At 45.4% G+C, this 18,997-nt stretch overlaps 2 protein-coding genes across 4 annotated transcripts in view; both read left to right on the top strand.

Moving 5' to 3' along the window:
- The window catches only part of LOC140186451 (V-type proton ATPase 116 kDa subunit a 2-like), a 61,852-nt gene extending 51,496 nt beyond the window's left edge, over window positions 1–10,356 (top strand). For both annotated transcript variants that reach the window (XM_072240732.1, XM_072240731.1), the window contains 3 exons: window positions 2,464–2,581; window positions 2,961–3,132; window positions 6,638–10,356. In XM_072240732.1, coding sequence (XP_072096833.1) covers window positions 2,464–2,581; window positions 2,961–3,132; window positions 6,638–6,747 — 400 coding nt within the window. In that variant the 3' untranslated portion in view covers window positions 6,748–10,356. The remainder of the gene's footprint in view (window positions 1–2,463; window positions 2,582–2,960; window positions 3,133–6,637) is intronic.
- A 1,156-nt stretch (window positions 10,357–11,512) lies between these two features.
- Window positions 11,513–18,997, top strand: part of dnah10 (dynein axonemal heavy chain 10) — a 283,837-nt gene continuing 276,352 nt past the window's right edge. The window contains exons 1-2 of one of the 2 annotated variants that reach the window (XM_072240729.1): window positions 11,513–11,783; window positions 16,859–16,951. In XM_072240729.1, the coding sequence (XP_072096830.1) occupies window positions 11,558–11,783; window positions 16,859–16,951 (319 nt within the window). In that variant the 5' untranslated portion in view covers window positions 11,513–11,557. The remainder of the gene's footprint in view (window positions 11,784–16,858; window positions 16,952–18,997) is intronic. The other variant, XM_072240730.1, reaches the window with a different exon arrangement.

The raw sequence follows: 18,997 nt of genomic DNA, 5'->3' as shown, positions 1-18,997 counted from the left end.
TTTATATAGGAAATGCACCGCCAGTTTTGGGTTATTGTAATCCCTAAACAGCAATATTATAATTGATACTATGTTGTTTTTTTCAGTTTAAAACATAGAACAGCACCAAAATAGGCCCATGAACCACTGATATGATGAATTAATATCCAAAGGCAGCTCCCAAGTCACTGGGTATATTTAAAATGGAGGCTCATATGTTCTTGGGCATCAAAGGTGACAGAGAGAAGGCAGGAGAATTGGGTTGAGAGGGACAATAAATCAAATCATCAAATGTTAGAACAGACTTAATAGGCCAAATACTCTTGTGTTTTATGATGTTAATATTTCAGAGTGTATTGAGTCATACTCTGACACACTCCATCAGTTTAACCTTTAGACTTCAGACACAAACCATGGCTACTGAGCTGACCAGGCCAATGGAAATGGCATCTTGAGCACATTTCACAATAAATCGAAATGCTCTGAAACACAAGAGCTCTGTACACAAAATCCTGCAGGTCAAACAGCAGTTGCGATCCTGCTACGGAAGTGAAATTGAAATGGGGCATTACAGAAACATTATGGAGTATCGTGAGCCTTTCAGAAGGACATTGTAGTCTGTTTAGGAATTGATGGAATGATACCGGGAGGCCAGATTATTGGATGAACAAGCTAACAGAAATGCAGACATGAGGAAATCTGCAGATGCTGGGAATTCAAGCAACACACACAAAAAATACTGGTGAACGCAGCAGGCCAGGCAGCATCTATAGGAAGAGGTACAGTCGACATTTTGGGCTGGGACCCTTCGTCAGGACTAACTGAAAGAAGAGCTAGTAAGGGATTTGAAAGGGGGAGGGGGAGATGTGAAATGATAGGAGAAGACAGGAGGGGAGGGGTGGATGTAAGAGCTGGAGAAGGGAGAGGATCATGGGACGGGAAGCCTGGGGAGAGAGAGAATGGGGGGAGGGGATCCCGGAGGGTGGAGAGCAGGCAAGGAATTATAGTGAGAGGGACAGAGGGAGAAAAAAGAGAGAGAGAGAAAAAAAGGGGAATATATAAAATAAGGGATGGGGTGTGAAGGGGAGGAGGGGCATTAGCAGAAGTTAGAGAAGTCGATGTTCATACCATCAGGTTGGAGGCTACCCAGACGGAATATAAGGTGTTGTTCCTCCAACCTGAGTGTGGCTTCATCTTGACAGTAGAGGAGGCCGTGGATAGACATATCAGAATGGGAATGGGACGTGGAATTAAAATGTGTGGAAATAAAAGTTAACAGAAATGAGCTTTGAACAATAGATGATAAGGTCTGCAGATGCAGGAAATCCAAAGCATCACACACACAATGGTGGAGGAGTCAGCAGTTCGGACCGCATCTATTGGAGAATGAACAGTCAACGTTTCAAACAGAAACCCTTCAGGACTGAGAAGGGGGAAGACACAAGAATAAAAAGGTGGGGGGGGGGGGAAGGGAAAGGAGGCTAGCTGGAAGGTGATAGTGACGCCAAGTGGGTAGGAAAGGTTAAGGGCTGGAGAAGGAGGAATCTGATAGGGGAGGGGACTGCACTATAGGGGAAAGGAAAGGAGGAGGGGATCAAATACAACTGTGTTTGAGTTATTATTGAGTAGTTTAACATCACTGGACAGGACCTGATAGTAAATGAAATAAGCTGAGATATTGAGAGATCCGAGGGAGGGCTAGAACATTCCACAGAAATCTATGCAGAACATAGCTGGAGCTGCATCATGGAACAAGCTGGATCAGCCTTCATAAACGATCTAACAGACTCACCCTGATGCTGTAAAGGACAGTAACTGAATTACTGCTGGAAGGTTAAGCATGATGGGAAGCCATGAGACTGGTGAATCTGTGGAATTCAGTGCCACAGGCAGCTCTGGAGGTCAAGCCGTTTGGTGTACTTAAGGCAGAGGTTGGTAGATTCTTGATTAGTCAGGACCTGAAGGGATACAGGGTGAACGCAGGAGATTGGGGCTGAGAGGAAAATGGATCAGCCATGATGAAATGGTGGAGTAGACTCGATGGGCCAAATGGCCTAAGTCTGCTCCCGTATCTTGTGGTCTTGTGAATCAGGGCTGAATAATGGAGCAATGGATGGGCAGGAGTTTTGCTGGATTTCCTTTGTAATCGGGACAAGGTTTACAGAACGTTTCATGAACAGGGTGTATTTTTATCAGCCAATCAGCTTGTTGCTCTACTGTTTCTTTCAAGTTGGCTGAATCGGTTTACAATTTAATTTCTGAATAATTCTATGTTCACTGCTGAAAATGTTTAGTTACTGGAAGACTGTACTACTTTGATTGAAATCCTTTCATCACCTCTCCCTTCCATTAGCTAGCCAAGCAGAGGTTTTGTTGTTCCTCCATTCCAACACCTTTGTTGCAGATTGTAGCGGCTCGCCAACACGGTGAATTCTTCGCAGTCGCTTGGCCTGAAGTTCATCTTTTCTTTTTTTTTCCTCCTAGTTCAATTTTGGTGACATTTTCATGCATCAAGCGATTCACACCATCGAGTATTGTCTGGGCTGTGTGTCGAACACGGCTTCGTACTTGCGGCTCTGGGCTCTCAGTTTGGCTCATGCTCGTAAGTAGATCCGTCTCTTCCTACCAATGGAAACAGCTATAAAATCTAACAAGATTTTTGTGTTGAGACTGTTACTGCCTCCTTTCATAAATGTATCAAGTTATTCAGAATGTATTAGCTGTTATTAATGAAGAAACTGAATTTATTGCTGAGCAACACTGTTTCAATAATCAGCTTTACCGAGCATCCATCTAGTTTATTAACAATTATACATAGAGTTGTAATGATCTAATCCTTGGACAGGGGTTCCCAGCCATTGTCCCTACCATTAACTGAGGGATCTGTGGACCCCATATTGGGAGCCCTGCTCTAGGAAGATACTGATTTGTACAAAGTAGCAGCCTTAATTTTTGTTTTGCTCCTTTCTGTTCATAACCAGAGCTGTCTGAGGTCCTGTGGGGGATGGTGCTGCACATGGGCCTGCGAATGGACAGTGATTTCGGCTCCTTGTTGTTGTTCCCCGTCTTTGGCGTCTTCGCAGTTCTTACGGTCGCTATTCTGCTTGTCATGGAGGGTCTCTCAGCATTCCTGCACGCTCTCCGATTGCATTGGTACGCCTGTTTCACTGATGTTAAATCTAGTGTTCATGATGAGAAGTTATACAAATGATAGTTATATATTAGCTGCAAAGTTCTATTAGAACAGCGGTCCCCAGCCTCCGGGCCGCGGACTGATACATTGCCGCGAAGAATACAGCAGTGCAGCGGTAGTCAGAACGCACCCAGCACATCTTTAAGAAAAAAGCCGAAATGAACAAGCTAATTAATTAGGTGCTGTCTCTGATCTGGGCCGACATTTACGTGCCGGGCGATACCTAATTAATTAGCTTGTTTATTTCGGCTTTTTTCTTAAACATGTGCTGGGTGCGTCCCGGCCACTGCTGCACCCCTGCATGCTTTGTGGATTGGTATCGGTTCGCGGCCCAAAGGTTGGGGACCACTGTATTAGAACTGTAAGGGGAGGGAATTGTCTGTAAGTGAGGTTTAATTCCCACTGGTTATGCAAGATGTTTCATTATGACCTTTTACATGGAGAAGCCTCCAGACTGATATATATCCCATTGTATTTATACAAAATTGAAGGGTATAGCCAGGGTAAATGCTGGCTTTTTCCACTGAGGCTGGGTGGGACTACAACCAGAGGTCATGGGTTAAGGGTGAAAGGTGAAAAGTTTAAGGGGAACATGAGGGGAAACTATTCAGAGGGTGGTGGTGGTGTGGAGTGGAGTGGAATGAACTGCCAGCACAAATTGTGCATAAGAACTTGATTTCAACGTTTAAGAAAAATTTGAAAAGGTACGTGGATGGGAGGGGTATGGAGGTCTATGGTTGATGGGAATAGGCAGATTAAATGGCTTGGCACAGACTAGATAGGACAAAGGGCTATTTCTGTGCCGTACTTTTCAATGACTTTATGACCCTATCTTTTAAAACTGCTCTGTCCATAAATCTTTGTCTAATTCCCCTAAAGGAAGCTAACCTCCAAATTTCCACAAAAACTCCCACTAAGATCCAGCATGCTGAAGACAAATTTTGTCCAACCAGTTTGAATATTTTTGATTAAGGGAAATGGGATTGATGTGTTAAGTGGGTTTGTGAAAGTCACAATATCAGGCTTGTTTTCAGGAGGATGAGGAATAAATGGGGCATGGAATGAAAATTAGTGAAGTGGAAAGTAGTGAGAGGTGTTTGCTTCTCAGACAGTGGATGTTCCTGGTAGGTTAATGCAAGGACCACTGTTTTAATATCAACGACCTGCACTTAGTTGTAGCAGCTGCCATTTCCTGCACCACTTTGAGCACCATCCACCAAAAGCGGAACTTCCCAGTACATAGAACATAGAAATTTACAGCACAATACAGGCCCTTCAGCCCACAATGTTGTGCTAACCACGTAACATAGAAACATAGAAAATAGGTGCAGGAGTAGGCCATTCGGCCCTTCGAGCCTGCACCGCCATTTATTATGATCATGGCTGATCATCCAACTCAGAACCCCGCCCCAGCCTTCCCTCCATACCCCCTAACCCCCATAGCCACAAGGGCCATATCTAACTCCCTCTTAAATATAGCCAATGAACTGGCCTCAACTGTTGTAACCCACTCTAGAAACTGCCGAGAATTTCCTTGCTGCATAGCCCTCTATTTTTTTCTAAGCTCCATGTACTTATCTAAGAGTCTCTTAAAAGACCCTATTGTATCTGCCTCTACCATCGTTGCTGGCAGTGCATTTCATGCAACCACCACTCTCTGTGTGAAAAAACAACCTCTGACATCCCCCTTGTACCTACTTCCAAGCACTTTAAAACTATGCCCTCTCATGTTAGCCATTTCAGCCCAGGAAAAAGCCTCTGGCTATCCACACGATCAAAGCCTCTCATCATATACACCTTTATTAGGTCACCTCTCATCCTCTGCCACTCCAAGGAGAAAAGGCCAGGTTCACTCAACCTACTTTCATAAGGCATGCCCTCCAGTCCAAGCAGCCAAGCATTTTAATTCCGTTTGCCATTCCCGTTCTGATTTGTTGTTCCATGGTCTCCTCTTGTGCAACGATGAGGCCACTCTCGGGGTGGAGGAGCAACATCTTGTGTACCATGTGGGTAGCCTCCAACCTGACGGCATGAATATTGATTTCTCCCGATTTATTTAAAATAAAAAAAAATCTCCCTCCCCTCCCCATTCCTCTTTCCCATTCTAGCCTTTTACCTCTTCTCTCTTGTCTATCACTTCCCCCTGGATCCCCTCCTCCTTCCCTTTCTCCTATGGTCCATTCTCTTCTCCTATCAGATTTTGCTTCAGCAGCCCTTGACCTTTCCCACACCTGGCTTCACCTATCACCTTCCAGCTAACCTCCTTTCCCTCCTCCCCCCCCCCCACAACCTTTTAATTCTGGCATCTCCCCCTTCCTTTCCAGTCCTGAAGAAGGGTCTCGGCCCGAAATGTCAGCTGTTTCTTCATTTCTGTAAATGCTGCCTGACCTGAGCTCCTCCAGCATTCTGTGTGTGTTGCTCTGGATTTCCAGCATCTGCAGATGTTTAAAATCTAGATAACCTGGAGACGTTGTGAGCTGTGAGAAGGCCGGTACTAGACTCAAGGGGCGAAGCAGATCAGGCAGCTTTTATGGAGGGAAATCTCTGGGGAGCCATAGTAGAGGTTAGGATGATGCTATTACTTCGGGGCATCGGAGTTCAGAGCTCAATTCTGGCGTCCTCTCTGAGGAGTTTGTACACCCTCCCATGCAACGTGTGGGTTTTCTCCGGGTGCTCCAGTTGCCTTCCACAGTCCAAAGATGTACCAGTTAGTAGGTTAATTGGTCATTGTAAATTGTCCCATGATCGTGTTGGTTGTCTGTCATTTTCGGCGATGATGTAACCTGTGCGGGAGCGGTTTGATAGTGAAAAGGCCGTTGCTCTGGGGCGGTTCCAGTCTCTTTACCTCAGAATCTTGGTCCAACAGTATGAAAAATCATCACAACTGGGGAGTTCCTCGGCTGCAGTGGATAGCCGTGAAGCTTGTCGTGCCCTTCACTCCCCATGAAGCACTGCAGCACCGCCTTTTTGGCCGTTGGATCTTGTAGTTGGTCTCATCCGCCCAGTCTGCCGGAACTGGCTTCACTCCTATGAGCTTCATATACCTATCTCACCAGTGCCGGAGGCTCCCGGCTGCCCTTACCTGGCTTAGCCTGCCTGTCAGAGCGGTGTACCTGGGTGTGACCACTGTCCCAGCAAACAGTTACTTGAAGCCCCAGGTGAGAGCTGGGCGGTAGGTGGGGGCCAAAGGTGGATCAGCTGCCCCTATGTGGAGCATGATAAGCCCGCCACCAGACATGCTACAACCCCCTGGACACCCCATCCGGTATTTACTCTGTGGTTAAATCAGGGGTTGTTAGCAGCGTAGCTGGAAGGGCCGGAGGGACCAATTCCAAGCTGTGTATCTCAATACAATAAATAGTCGACGTTTCGGCCTGAGACCCTTCATCAGGATTCAATGCAAAGTCAAGAAACGGAAATGAATGCCAAAATAAATCTTGTCTTTTTTTTCTCTCTCTCCAACAGGGTGGAATTTCAAACCAAGTTCTACAAGGGCAGTGGATACAAATTTTCTCCATTCTCCTTCGAGCTGGTCACTCGTAACATTGATGACTTTGCCTAGATTTGTGCTGTAAGCATGTGGATTTCCCCAATGTCACTGGCATGGTCATGTGACACTCATGGCTTCTCATGACAAACGTCTTGCACTGTGACTGCCTTACCAAATACACATCAGTTTCCCCGCTACTGACAGACAAATACTTCCATTTGCAATCTCAGGTACTTCCAGATCTTACGGAATGTGAAGGACATTATGTGCCTAGTGTTTTCACTGTGAGCAAAGGTGGAAGTGTTTTGATAGTTTTGATATTTGATCCATCCAACAAGGAATATTTCCAAGTGGAAAGTCAGAGCTATGATGAAGTTAAACTCTACGGGTCGTGCGTGAGTGCCGAATGGGGAGGTTTACTTCCCAGAGCTGAACAGTGCAATTTCTGGTCCATTCATCCCTTTCAACCCGACGGTTAGTCCCCCTCTCCCCTTGGTCCGTTAGTCCTCCTCAACCCAACAGTTAGTCTCCTTCAGTCCTTGGTCCGTTAATCCCCCTCAACCTGACGGTCGGTCCCCCCTCCCCTTGGTCCGTTAGTCCTCCTCAACCTAACAGTTAGTTCCCCCCCAGTCCTCGGTCCGTTAATTCCCCCTCAACCTGACGGTCGGTCCCCCTCAACCTGACGGTCGGCCCCCCTCTCCCCTTGGTCCGTTAGTCCTCCTCAACCTAACAGTTAGTCCCCTCCCCAGTCCTCGGTCCGTTAATCCCCTTCAACCTGATGGCCGGTCCCCCTCAGCCCGACGGCCGGTCCCCCTCAGGGTTCACTCATTGTAATGTGACCTTCCCAGTAGCGGTAGGTTGAACGGGGGCAGGGGAGTGCGAGGCAAGGAGGGAGATGAGGGCAGGTGTACAGAGACAGAGAGCCTGTCTTCACACTGATGCTGAAACGTCCTTCAGAGGTGATACTACCATTTTTGAGGAAATTGAAAAACCCAATAGGAAATTTGCGGGGAGGTTTTATTTGGCTTAATATTGGTCAGACCACAGCACTGAGAAAGGTGCTTATCACATTACCTTGTGCACGCATTGAATGTTATTGCGAAAATAACCAAGCATCATAAACATGGCATCCTGATTGATAAAAGACGCTTCCCTCTCGTCCTGCCCTTGTCTCCCCCATCAGACTGAGGGAAGAGTCCCAGTGCTGAACCCCTCTGGAGGTTGGGGTGAGTGTCCCACCTCTCTTGGGAGGTCCTGCTCTTGTCTCCTCCGTCAGACTGGTAGGTGGTAGGTGTTGAGGGGGAGGCTGTCCTGTCTTGGAGTGGGAGGTGGGGTTGGGGGGGTAGAGCCCCACCTCTCTCTGGGGAGGGGTGAAGGGTTCCCGCAGTTGTCTCCTCCGCTAGGCTAATGGAGGAGTGGTGTCATCGGTGGGGAGAGAACCCCCTTGCTGTTAAACTCTTGGAGTGGGAAGCTATACTGATCCTATTAGCTTGTTACTTTTCAGGGACAAAATTACATTCAAACTACTCCTGTCGGCTCTGCACTGCAGTTCACGGGTCAGTACGGATGTGTGGAGCTCTGACCCCAGACTTGGGTCACAGCTGGGAGATGGTGACGTTGTTGGAATAGTTCCTGTTGACCTCTCTCCATACATCTTAGCCAATCTGTTCCTTATATGATCTTGATAAATCCTCTGAATGCCTTTCAGGGACTGCCCAAAGGCATGTCTGTAAATCGAGGGATACATTGGAGTGAAGGCTAAGGTGCTGGAAAGGTGAGAGAGTTAATCTGTGGTGAGAAAGTTAAGGCTTCAGGTCTGGTATCCATTGTAAGAACTCGGAAAGAGGGAAAACACCTTTCCAGTTATTGGGAAGGTCGTCAAAGAGATGGATTGGTTGGAGGGTTTATCTCTGAGAGATGAAATGGGTTGGTGTGGCAGTTAGAAGCAGGTATGTCTGTCTTCTGTTGCTAAGAGTGAGGCTGTGGAGCAGGTGCCCATAGGAAATCTGCCTTGTTTCTGACGAAGGGTCTTGGACCTGAAGCATCCCCTTCCACAGATGCTGCCTGATCTGAGCACCTCCACAGGGTCTGTTTATCCTGGAGATTCTCACCACTGTCCAAGTTTGAAATCTCCGTTCTTTGATTTCAAGATTAGATTGGGCTTTGCCATACCTCACTCCCCCCTCTCCCCAGCACCAGGCAGATCGCGAACCTGCAGTGGTCTTGTGCGTTTTTCCCCAGTGTTGTTGAGATGCTACTCGAAAGTACTGGGAGTTACTCATTGCAGGCTAATCTGTAGATCTGCCAGTGGGTTTGTCACAGCAAAGTGCAGGGCAGACTGCAGGAAGGTTAACTTCAGGCTGGTTGTCTGATGTGATTCTCAGCTTTTAGCTGTTGCAAATTTTGGCCAGGTTTTTAAAAAGTCGGTTCATGAACCCCTGAGCTGCTGCAGGGAATTCACTGTGAAGGTATCAAACACAACAGCATAACAAACTTCAACGAAGATTTCACCTTTAACGGAAGCTGCTTTTAAACAAAATTTACCCTTGTATCTACCAATCGGCTGCTTTTCCCACCTGGGTTGACTGCACCATGAGGTTTATAGTCTGTGTAGTTGTACAGCTTTTAATGTTTGTCAGAGGTCCTTGGCCTGAAGTGTAGGAACCGATGGTGACAGGGCAGTGAAATAAATTAAGCCGTGCTGCATGCACTGTCCTTGTTCCTGGGACCACATCCATTTGTATTTTAAATGTGTGTGTTTAATTTATGTAGTTTAAGTTTGCATTGGCAATATTATTGCAAGGCTGGGAGGAGGAGAGAGGGAGACGTGGGGTGCCACAGACAAGGGACAACTGTCCTTTCATAGCCGTCGAAATGCCACAGAAAACCCGTCTCCCTCCTTCCCCATCAGTTTCGCCTGCCACAGTGTGGCTATCCAGGTAACTAACTATGATTAACATTTTAATCTATTTATATTCCACTTTTGTTTAGGTATCACTAGAGTGCAGCGAAGTTACTTTCTTTAAAAGGAGGTAAAATGTGATGATATTAAATTTCAGATGAATTTTCTTCTTGCGCAATGCTTCTGCCAACTAAATACTGAAATGGTTTAGCGCCTGACCTGCATTATGTACTTTGGATTGCGTCTCTGATGTGTAAAATTTAAGGTGGTGATATTGATCAGGCTAACAGATTGAAAAGACGAGAGGAGGTTTGTAACACTTCGGGTGCAGGTGATCACTATTTCATAAATGTGGCTCTGATTTATAGATGTCTCTGCTTTGCAATGAACTCCTGGAGGAAGACTAGAAAACTTTTTTAGTAAATCAACTAATACTATATTATTTCACTACCTTTCAAGGATTAAGACCATAAGGTATAGGAGCAGAATTAGGCCATTTGGTCGATCGAGTCTGCTCCACCGTTTCACCATGGACGATTTATTTCCCTCTCAGCCCCAATCTCCTGCCGTCTCCCTGTATATAAGAATATTTTTTATATTTCCCCTCTTGTTTTTTTGCATCATTTACCTGATCTAATGCTCACTGTCTGCAGATGTACATGATCTGTTCAAATTGATGTTGAAATATTTAGTGCAAATGATAAAGTTTCTGTTAAAAAAAACTGGCCTATCGCCTGAATGAAATTTTAGTTTCATACTAAAAATAAAAGGTTTTTTGATTCATGACTCTGATTTATGAATGAATAGAAATGATGCAAGTGCTTGTGACTGTTCATTTCCCGTGCTCACCTATTTAATCCGCCCGTCGTTGCTTTCCTGCACGTGGTTACCAGTGGTCTCATGGTAATCTATACATGGCTAATTTTTCAGCAAGATGAGCCATGCTGAGCGGTTTGTGTCTGAATCATGGGCTCTGTGCACAAAGTACATATGTCACCATATACCACCCTAAGATTCATTTTCTTGTGGACATTCACAGTAAGTATGAAGAAACAACAACAACAATAAACAAGCAATAAATATTCAACTGCCCAGATTGTTCTGGAAATTTCTGTATTTGTCCTATTGACAATCCTTGATTAAACTGCTGATAATGTCCTGAAGAAGGGTCTTGGCCTGAAATGTCAACTGTTCATATGTGCTGCCTGACCTGCTGAGTTCCTCCAGCATCTTATGTCTGTTGCAAGAGGTACATGAGCCTGAAGACCATTTATAAATAGAGATTCTGCAGGCGCTGGAAGACCAGGGCAATACACACAAAATGCTGGATGAACTCAACAGCTCAGGCAGTACCTATGGAACTGAGTAAACAGTTGCAGTTGCAACTGAGACTCTTCATCAGGACTGGGGACTACTTAAAATCATAGAAAAATACAGAAACTGGCCCTTCAGCCCATCTAGTTTCTAATGAACCATTTAAACTTGCACCCAGATCATAGTCCTCCATACCCCTGCCATCCATGTATTTATCAGCACTATTTATTTATTATTGTAGCTTTATTGTCTTTGCGTTGTACTACTGCTGCAAAAAAAAACACATTTCACGTGATGCAAGGCTGATAATCCTGATTCTCATTCATTCACCCTGTTCGATTGCGAATTGTGGGCAAGGTGCAAACGGCGTCCCGTAGCCTCGGCGTATTGATTCGGCACTGTGATAAATAGGTTGAGAATTTATTCGCGTACAAAACCGAGTGCGAGGCAGTTAGCGGGAAGAGAATTGACCTCAGCGGCTCAATCGACACCCCGCTATATCTACAGTATTTAACATTGAGTCCGCTGAAATGAAGTAGGTCAACTCACGAAAAAGGCCAGCTTAATGGTGTGGGTCGTTTCCATGGGAACGGCTGTAAACGTTGAAAGTAGTGCGGCAGGATCACCATGGAGACGGGGCCCTCGGCTCTCCGTTAGAGCCTGGTCCCCGGTTCCCGGCATGTCGCTGGACGACCCGCGCATCGAGTGGCTCCGGGACCGCGTTTACCAGGCGTTTGGCCTGATCGGGCCTGACTGCTTCGATGAGCTGCTGAACCGGGACGACGGGCGGCATGAGCTGGTCATCCTCCGCTTCCTCAACGACACGCACAGCGAGGACTGCCCGTCCGTGCTGCTCTTCTTCAAGGGCAGCCGCACCGAGGAGGAGGAGCTGCAGGTGGAGATCGGTGAGGCCGGGAGTGGAGACTCTCTAGGGCCGGGAACCCGGTGGGCAGAGGGGTCAGGGGCAGACATCCCGGGAGAGAGGAGGCTGGGCGATCCTCCGAGACAGGGTTGGGGGACCGTGAGGATGAATACAGCGGTAATCACCCCGGGAAAAATAAATTTATTATTAAAGTATATATATATATCACCATATTCAAATAAATCTTCTAAATATATCTACTATCAAAGTGCGTATTTGTCACCGTATACTCTGAGATTCATTTTCCTGTGGGCAATCAATAGAAAATACAAGAAACACAACAGAATCAATGAAAGACCGCACTCAGCAGGGCAGACAGACAACCAATGTGCAAAAGACAACAAGCTTCGTAAATACAAAAAGAAAGGGAGAAAAATAAATGATAAATAAGCAATACACATTGAGAACACGAGATGAAGAGTCTTTGAAAGTGAGTCCATAGGTTGTGGGAACAGTTCAGCAATGGGGTGGTTCAGGAGTCTGATTTATGGTTGAGGGGTGATAACAGAACATGCTGGCAATACTCCCAGGTGACCAGAGAAACGGTTAACGTTTCCCGTGACTGACCTCTCTACGGAGTTGTTCACCAAATTATTGGGGTTCTGGTGAAAGGATATGAACCTGAAATATTGTCTCTCTCTGTTCTTTACACGCATGCTGCCTGCCTTGCCCGGGGGAGGGGGATTAACTTGTGGATATTGGAGGATGATCCCCTTGGACCGGGGGTTCCCAACCTTTTTTTATGCCATGGAGCTTTACCATTAACTGAGGGGTTCATGGACCCCAGGTTGGGAACCCTTGCCTTAGACACTTGGTGATGAACAGCTGGAGTTGGGGAACATGGTTAATGTGAACGTTTGAGGTTGTGGGTGCCTGGAATTTACAGGAGACATTTAAGAGAGAAACAGGGAATAGATGGACATGGATTGTACATGGGCAGATGGGATTGGTTTAACTTGCCTCAGTAGTCAATGGAGACATGCTGGGCTGAAGGACCAGTTTCTACCCTGTATCTGGGCATTAAAGACCCAGCATTAAAAAATATCTCATCTGGAGATAGATCAGAGGAATCCATGGACTAAGCCATATGAACCTTTAGATTTAATAACCATATTTAAGGATAAAACTTCCCATGCATTTTAAGCTTTTGGGTTAGGTTCCCATTTAGGACCCTATCAATATGTTTACAGTATAGAGACATATAAAAGTACAGCACAGAAACAGGCCATTCAGCCCATCTAGTCTTACCATTTAAAGAGATTTTATTAACTATTTTATTATCTAATTTCAATAGTGACCACATCTACTGGTCTTTAGACTGTCTGCCTTCTGAGACCATGACTGATGGAGATTTAAAACTCATTTTCAGGGTGCCAGCATTCCCCCCTCTCGCATCTTACAGCAGCCTAGGATATTGACTTGAGTTGTACAGACCCTTCAGCCCAACCAAGATGCCCCTTTCAAGCTAGTCCAATTTGCCAGCTTTTGACCCATAACCATCTAAACCTTCCCAATCCATGTACCTGTCCTAACTGTCCTTTAAAAGCTGTTATTGAATCTGCCTCAACCATATCCTCTGACATTTCATATACTGACTATCCTTTGTGTGAAATACAAACTTGCCCCACAAATTCCTATTAAACACTTCCCCCTCTCACTTTAATCATGCCCTCTGACTTTTGACTCCCCCACTCTTGTGGTCCCATGGATTGGGTGGGTCTACAACTAGAGGTGATGGGTTAAGGGTGAAAGGTGAAAAGTTTAAGGGGGACATGAGGGAAAACTTCTTCAGTCATAGGGTTGTGAGAGCATGGAATGAGCTGTCAGTGCAAGTGGTACATGTGAGCTCAGTTTCAGTAAGAGAAGCTTGGATAGGTACATGGATGGTAGGGGTATGGAGTGCAATGATCACGGTGCAGGTCGATGAGAGTAGGCAGTTTAAATGGTTTGGCATGGACTAGATGGGCCGAAAGGCCTGTTTCTGTACTGTACTTTTCTATAACTATGACTCTGGGGTGGGGGGAGGAAACAAGTGCATTCACCTTATCTATTTCCTCTCATGATTTTGTATACCTCTATGAATTACCTCTCAGTCTTCTACACTCAAAGGGGTGCATTAGGTCAGCCCATAGGGATTTATCCACCTTAATATTCCCCAAGGCTGCCAGTGCTTCCTTCCTTCCCATTTGTATGTGGTTCGAGACATCATTTCTCCTTTCCCACATTTCTTTCACATCTTATTATTTTCTCCACAGTAAATGCTGATGAGAAATATTCATTAAAAGTCTCATGCATCACTCTCGTTTCAACACACAAATGGCTGTGCTGACCTATTGTCTTCCTAGCCAACCTTTTAGTGTCCATGTAGAACATATTGGAATTTTTCTCCATTCTGCTAAATGGATCTATCTGATTACCTCTTTTTGCCTTCCTTATTTCTCTCCTAAGTATACTGCTACACTTAGAGTTGTCGAGGGATTTGCTAGGTCCCAGTTGACTAAACCCAATGTGTGGCTTCTTTTCACTGACCAGAGTTTCATTATCTCTCATCAGCTGCCAACCTTGCTGTTCACACAGAGTTATAGAAAAGTACAGCAGAGAAACAGGCCCTTCAGCCCATCTAATCTGTGCCAAACCATTTAAACTGCCTACTCCCATTGATCTGCACCGGGACCATAGCCCTCCATACCCCAACCATCCATGTACCTATTCAAACTTCTCTTAAACATTGAAATTGAGCTTGCATGCAACACTTGCTCTGGCAGCTCTTACCACGCTTTCACCATCCTCTGAGTGAAGAAGTTTCTCCTCATGTTCGTCATAAATATTTCACCTTTCACCCTTAACCCATGAACTCTACTTGTAGTTCCACTCAACTTCAGTGGAAAAAGCCTGCTTGTGTTTACCCTATCTATACCCCAGTCTTCTACATTCCAAGGAATAAAGTTAACAGGAATTAAGATACCATGTTGTCCTTGGACTTGTGATATCACACTTTCAAAACTGTTCCACTTGCCAATTGTCTCTTTACCAGCAGAAGTCTCACCCACTTGACTTCTTCGTGATCATGCCTAATGACTCAAAAATTGACACACCCCCAGTTTAGGACGTTAACCTGTATACCAGTCCTGTCCTTCTTCATAACTAATAACGTTATGGTCATTGGACCCAAAGTGCCCTCTGATTGCCACTTCATCACTTGCCTTACTTACCTCATTCCCTGGAGGTGCAGTGTGTGCCCTCTCTTGTCAAGCCCTCTATACAATAATAGGCATGTTTTCTTGGAGGTGCGTGACGAATTCCACCCCATCCAAGTCCTTTAATGGCCCAGACAATACTAGGGAAGTTAAAATCTCCCAATAATACTACTATTGTTCTTACAACTATCTAAAATCTCCATATATATCGCCTCCTTTAATTCCTGCTGATTACTGGGGGAGTGTCACCAAAGTGAACATCCCTTTCTTGTTTCTAGGTTTTGCCCAAATGGCCCCACAGGCTGATTACTGAGGAATATCCTCTCTCTGCAGTGTTGATATTTCCCCTCTTAACTGTGCTTCTGTATGCTGGAGCATTGAGCTGCCAGTCCTGCCCTTCTCTCAGCGTTGTTCCAGTGTCAAGAGCCAATACCTTATCCTTTTGTTAATCCACTTCACCAAGTAAGCCTCTTGCATTGAAATAAGTGACGTTTAAACCAGCAGTCATTCCTCGTCCTTTACTGGGCTCCTGGCTGTCCTGATAACTAAACTTGTTCTCGTTGGCTACAGTATTTTCCACTGACTTGGCAACGACCATCAGTCTGGGACTGTTCAGGGACCCAGACCCTCCCAATCTAGTTGAAACCCGCCTGAGTAGCACTAGCAAATCTCCCTGCCACGATAGTGATCCTTCTGGTTCAGGTGTCCCTCTTGTATAAGTCATTTCTGTCCCAGAAGAGATCCCAGTAATCCAAGGACCTGAATCCCTGCCCCGCTGCATCAGATTCTTAGCCATCCAGTCAACTGGTTGACCTTTCTATTCCTGCTTTCACAGGCACATAGCACCAAGAGAAAGCTGGAGATTTTTAACTTCTTTCTTAGCGCCTTATACTCACACTGCAGGATTTCATCTCCTTTCTGATCAATGTGTACAATGACTTTTGGCCCTGACATCCAGAAGTTAACACACCATCCTGTATTCTGTTCTGTGCTCACAGGAAGTAACGCCTGGCCCCCTAAAGCATGAATCTGCTCCTACTATTGCCCTCTTCCTGTTGATCCTCGGGTCAGTGACACTGTCACAGACCTGATTGCTGCTGTTCAGTGGCACACCATTCTAGCATCTCTTCTCGTTCACAGAACCTCATGCCTAGCCCCCTAAAGCATGCTCCCCACCATTGCCCTTTTCCTGTAGATCCTCGGGGACCAGTGACCCTGTCACAGACCTAACTGCTGCTGTTATCCCTGAAAGCTCAGCCCCCAACAGTATCCCAAAGGGGGTACACCTGTTAATGAAGGGAATGGCTAGTGGGGAACCCTGCACTGTCTGCCTACACTCCTTGCCTATGCTGGTGGTCACCCAGCTACCTACTTCCTGTACCTTAGATATGATCACCTCACTAAAACTTCTGGCCATGTCTCAGAATTTGGATGATACTGAATGCAACCAGCTCCAGCTCCTCAACACCGTCAGTCAGGAGCTGCAGCTGAGCACACTTCCCAAAGGTGTAGTCCTCAGCTCCTGTAGGAGGGGTATACCACTTCCCCAAGTGTAAAAAAATTAGAGATCTTATCACCTGCATAGACACAAAGAGGTATTGCAGATGCTGAAAATCTGGAGCAATACTCACAATGTACAGCAAGTCAGGCAGCATCAATGGGTGGGAATAAACAGTCGATGTTTCAGGCCGAGATCCCTCATCGGGACTAATTTCTATTGAAAAAATTATTGATTCACTATGTCGAATTCCAAGAAGCAAAGGCATCAGTCAGTTTCCACATCTTCCACACTACCATCCTGCCACAAGTTATGGGGCCACTTGTGTCTTATCTCTTGCTCTTTATATTATTCTTCATCAAGAGCCTGAGGAAACCTCTGAACCTACAAATGATGAAGATGCTGTGACAGCTGAGAAGGTTGAGTTGCTCAATGAGGAAGAAGCATCACAAATTGGTAAGTTTGTATGGAGGCCTATAGTTCACTCTGTGAAATTAAAGTCAAAGTTCATCATGTTACAGTAAATAGCAATTGAGTATCATCCAGCATCTGTTCCTCTGTATTGAAACCAGAAAATGCTAGAAATAGTAAATCTGCATCTGTGGATAGATAATTAACATTTAATCTCTGACAATTGCTGGGCCTGGAGGATGTTCCTGTTTGGCTTGATATCTCTGAACTGCAGAGCTTGCTGAATGAGATCTTTCAGTTTATTCTGAAGTACAGTGGGCTATCAACTCAGTAAAAAAAAAACATAAGACATAGGAGCAGAATTAGGCCATTTGGCCCATGAAGTCTGTTCTGCCATTCAATCTTGGCTGATCCTTTTTTCCCTTCCTGAGCCCCACTCCCCAGCCTTCTCCCCATAACCTTTAATGCCGTGTCCAATCAAGAACTTATCAAGCTCTGCCTTAAATACACCCAACGACCTGGCCACCATTCTTTGGCTAAAGAAATTTCTCTGCATCTCTGTTTTAAATGGACGTCCTTCTATCCTGAGACTGTGCCCTCTTCTCCTAGACTCCCACACCATGGGGAAACATCTTTTCCATATCTACTCTGTCTAGGCCTTTGAACATTCGAAAGGTTTCAATGAGACCCCGCCTCATTTGAAACGTTCCTCATATGATAACCCTTTCATTCCCGGAATCATCCTTGTGAACCTCCCCTGGACCATCTCCAATGCCAGCACATCTTTTCTTAGATGAGGGGCCCAAAACTGTTCACAATACTCAAGGTGAGGCCTCGCCAGTGCCTTATAAAGCCTCAGCCTCACATCCCTGCTCTTGTATTCTAGACCTTTTGAAATGAATACTAACATTGCACTTGCCTACATCACCACTTACTCAACCTGCAAGTTAACCTTTAGGGTGTTCTGCACAAGGACTCCCATGTCCCTTTGCATCTCAGATTTTTGGACTTCCTCTCCATTTAGAAAATAGACTGCACATTTATTTCTATTACCAAAGTGCATGACCATGGATTTTCGAACATTGTATTTCATTTGCCGCTCTCTTGCCCATTCTCCTAATCTAAGTCTTTCTATAGCCTACCTGTTTCCCCAGAACTACCTGCCCCTCCACCAATCTTCATATCATCTGCAAATTTGGCAACAAAGCCATCTGTTTCATCATCTAAATCATTGATGAATCAGTCCCAACACTGACCCCTGTGGAACACCACTATTCACTGGCAGCCAACCAGAAAAGGACTGTTTTATTCCCACTTGTTGCCTCCTACCAATCAGCCAATGCTCTAATCATGCCAGTAACTTTCCTGTAATTGCTTGGGCTTTTAACTGGGTAAGCAGCCTCACGTGTGGTACCTTGTCAAAGGCCTTCTGAAAGTCCAAATAGACAATATTCACTGCATCCCTTTATCTATCCCACATGTAATCTCCTCAAAGAATTCCAACAGGTTCGGCAGGCAAGATTTTCCCTTAAGGAAACCATACTGACTTTGTCCTGACATTTTGAGCACCTTCTCCCTTGTAATACTAACTGCACTCACTTCTCTTCCCTCATACCCTTCAACATCTGGCATTCTGCTAGTGTCTTCCACAGTGAACACAAATGCAAAATACTCATTTAGTTTATCTGCTATCTCCTTGTCCCCCGTTATTATCTTGTCTTGTGTCACCAAGTACTGCATAACCTCATCCTTAATAATTGACTCCAACATCTTTCCAACCACTGAGGTCAGGCTAACTGGTCTATAATTTCCTTTCTGCTGCTTTCCTCCTTTCCTAAAGAGTGGAGTAACATTTGCAATTTTCCAGTCTTCTGGTGCCATGCCAAAGTCCAATGATTTTTGAAAGATCATTTCTAATGCCTCCACAGTTTCTACTGCTACCTCTTTCAGAGACCTACGGTGAAGTTCATCTAGTCCTGGTGTCATATGTACCCTTAGGTCTTTCAGCTTTTTGAGCACCTTCTCCCTTGTCATAGCAACTGCACTCACTTCTCTTCCCTCACACCCTTAAACATCCGACACACTGCTAGT

This window comes from Mobula birostris, chromosome 22 (genome assembly GCF_030028105.1).
Source record: "Mobula birostris isolate sMobBir1 chromosome 22, sMobBir1.hap1, whole genome shotgun sequence".
Lineage (NCBI taxonomy): Eukaryota > Metazoa > Chordata > Chondrichthyes > Myliobatiformes > Myliobatidae > Mobula > Mobula birostris.
Note: the sequence above shows the minus strand (reverse complement) of the source record. Positions and strands in the feature narration are given on the sequence as shown.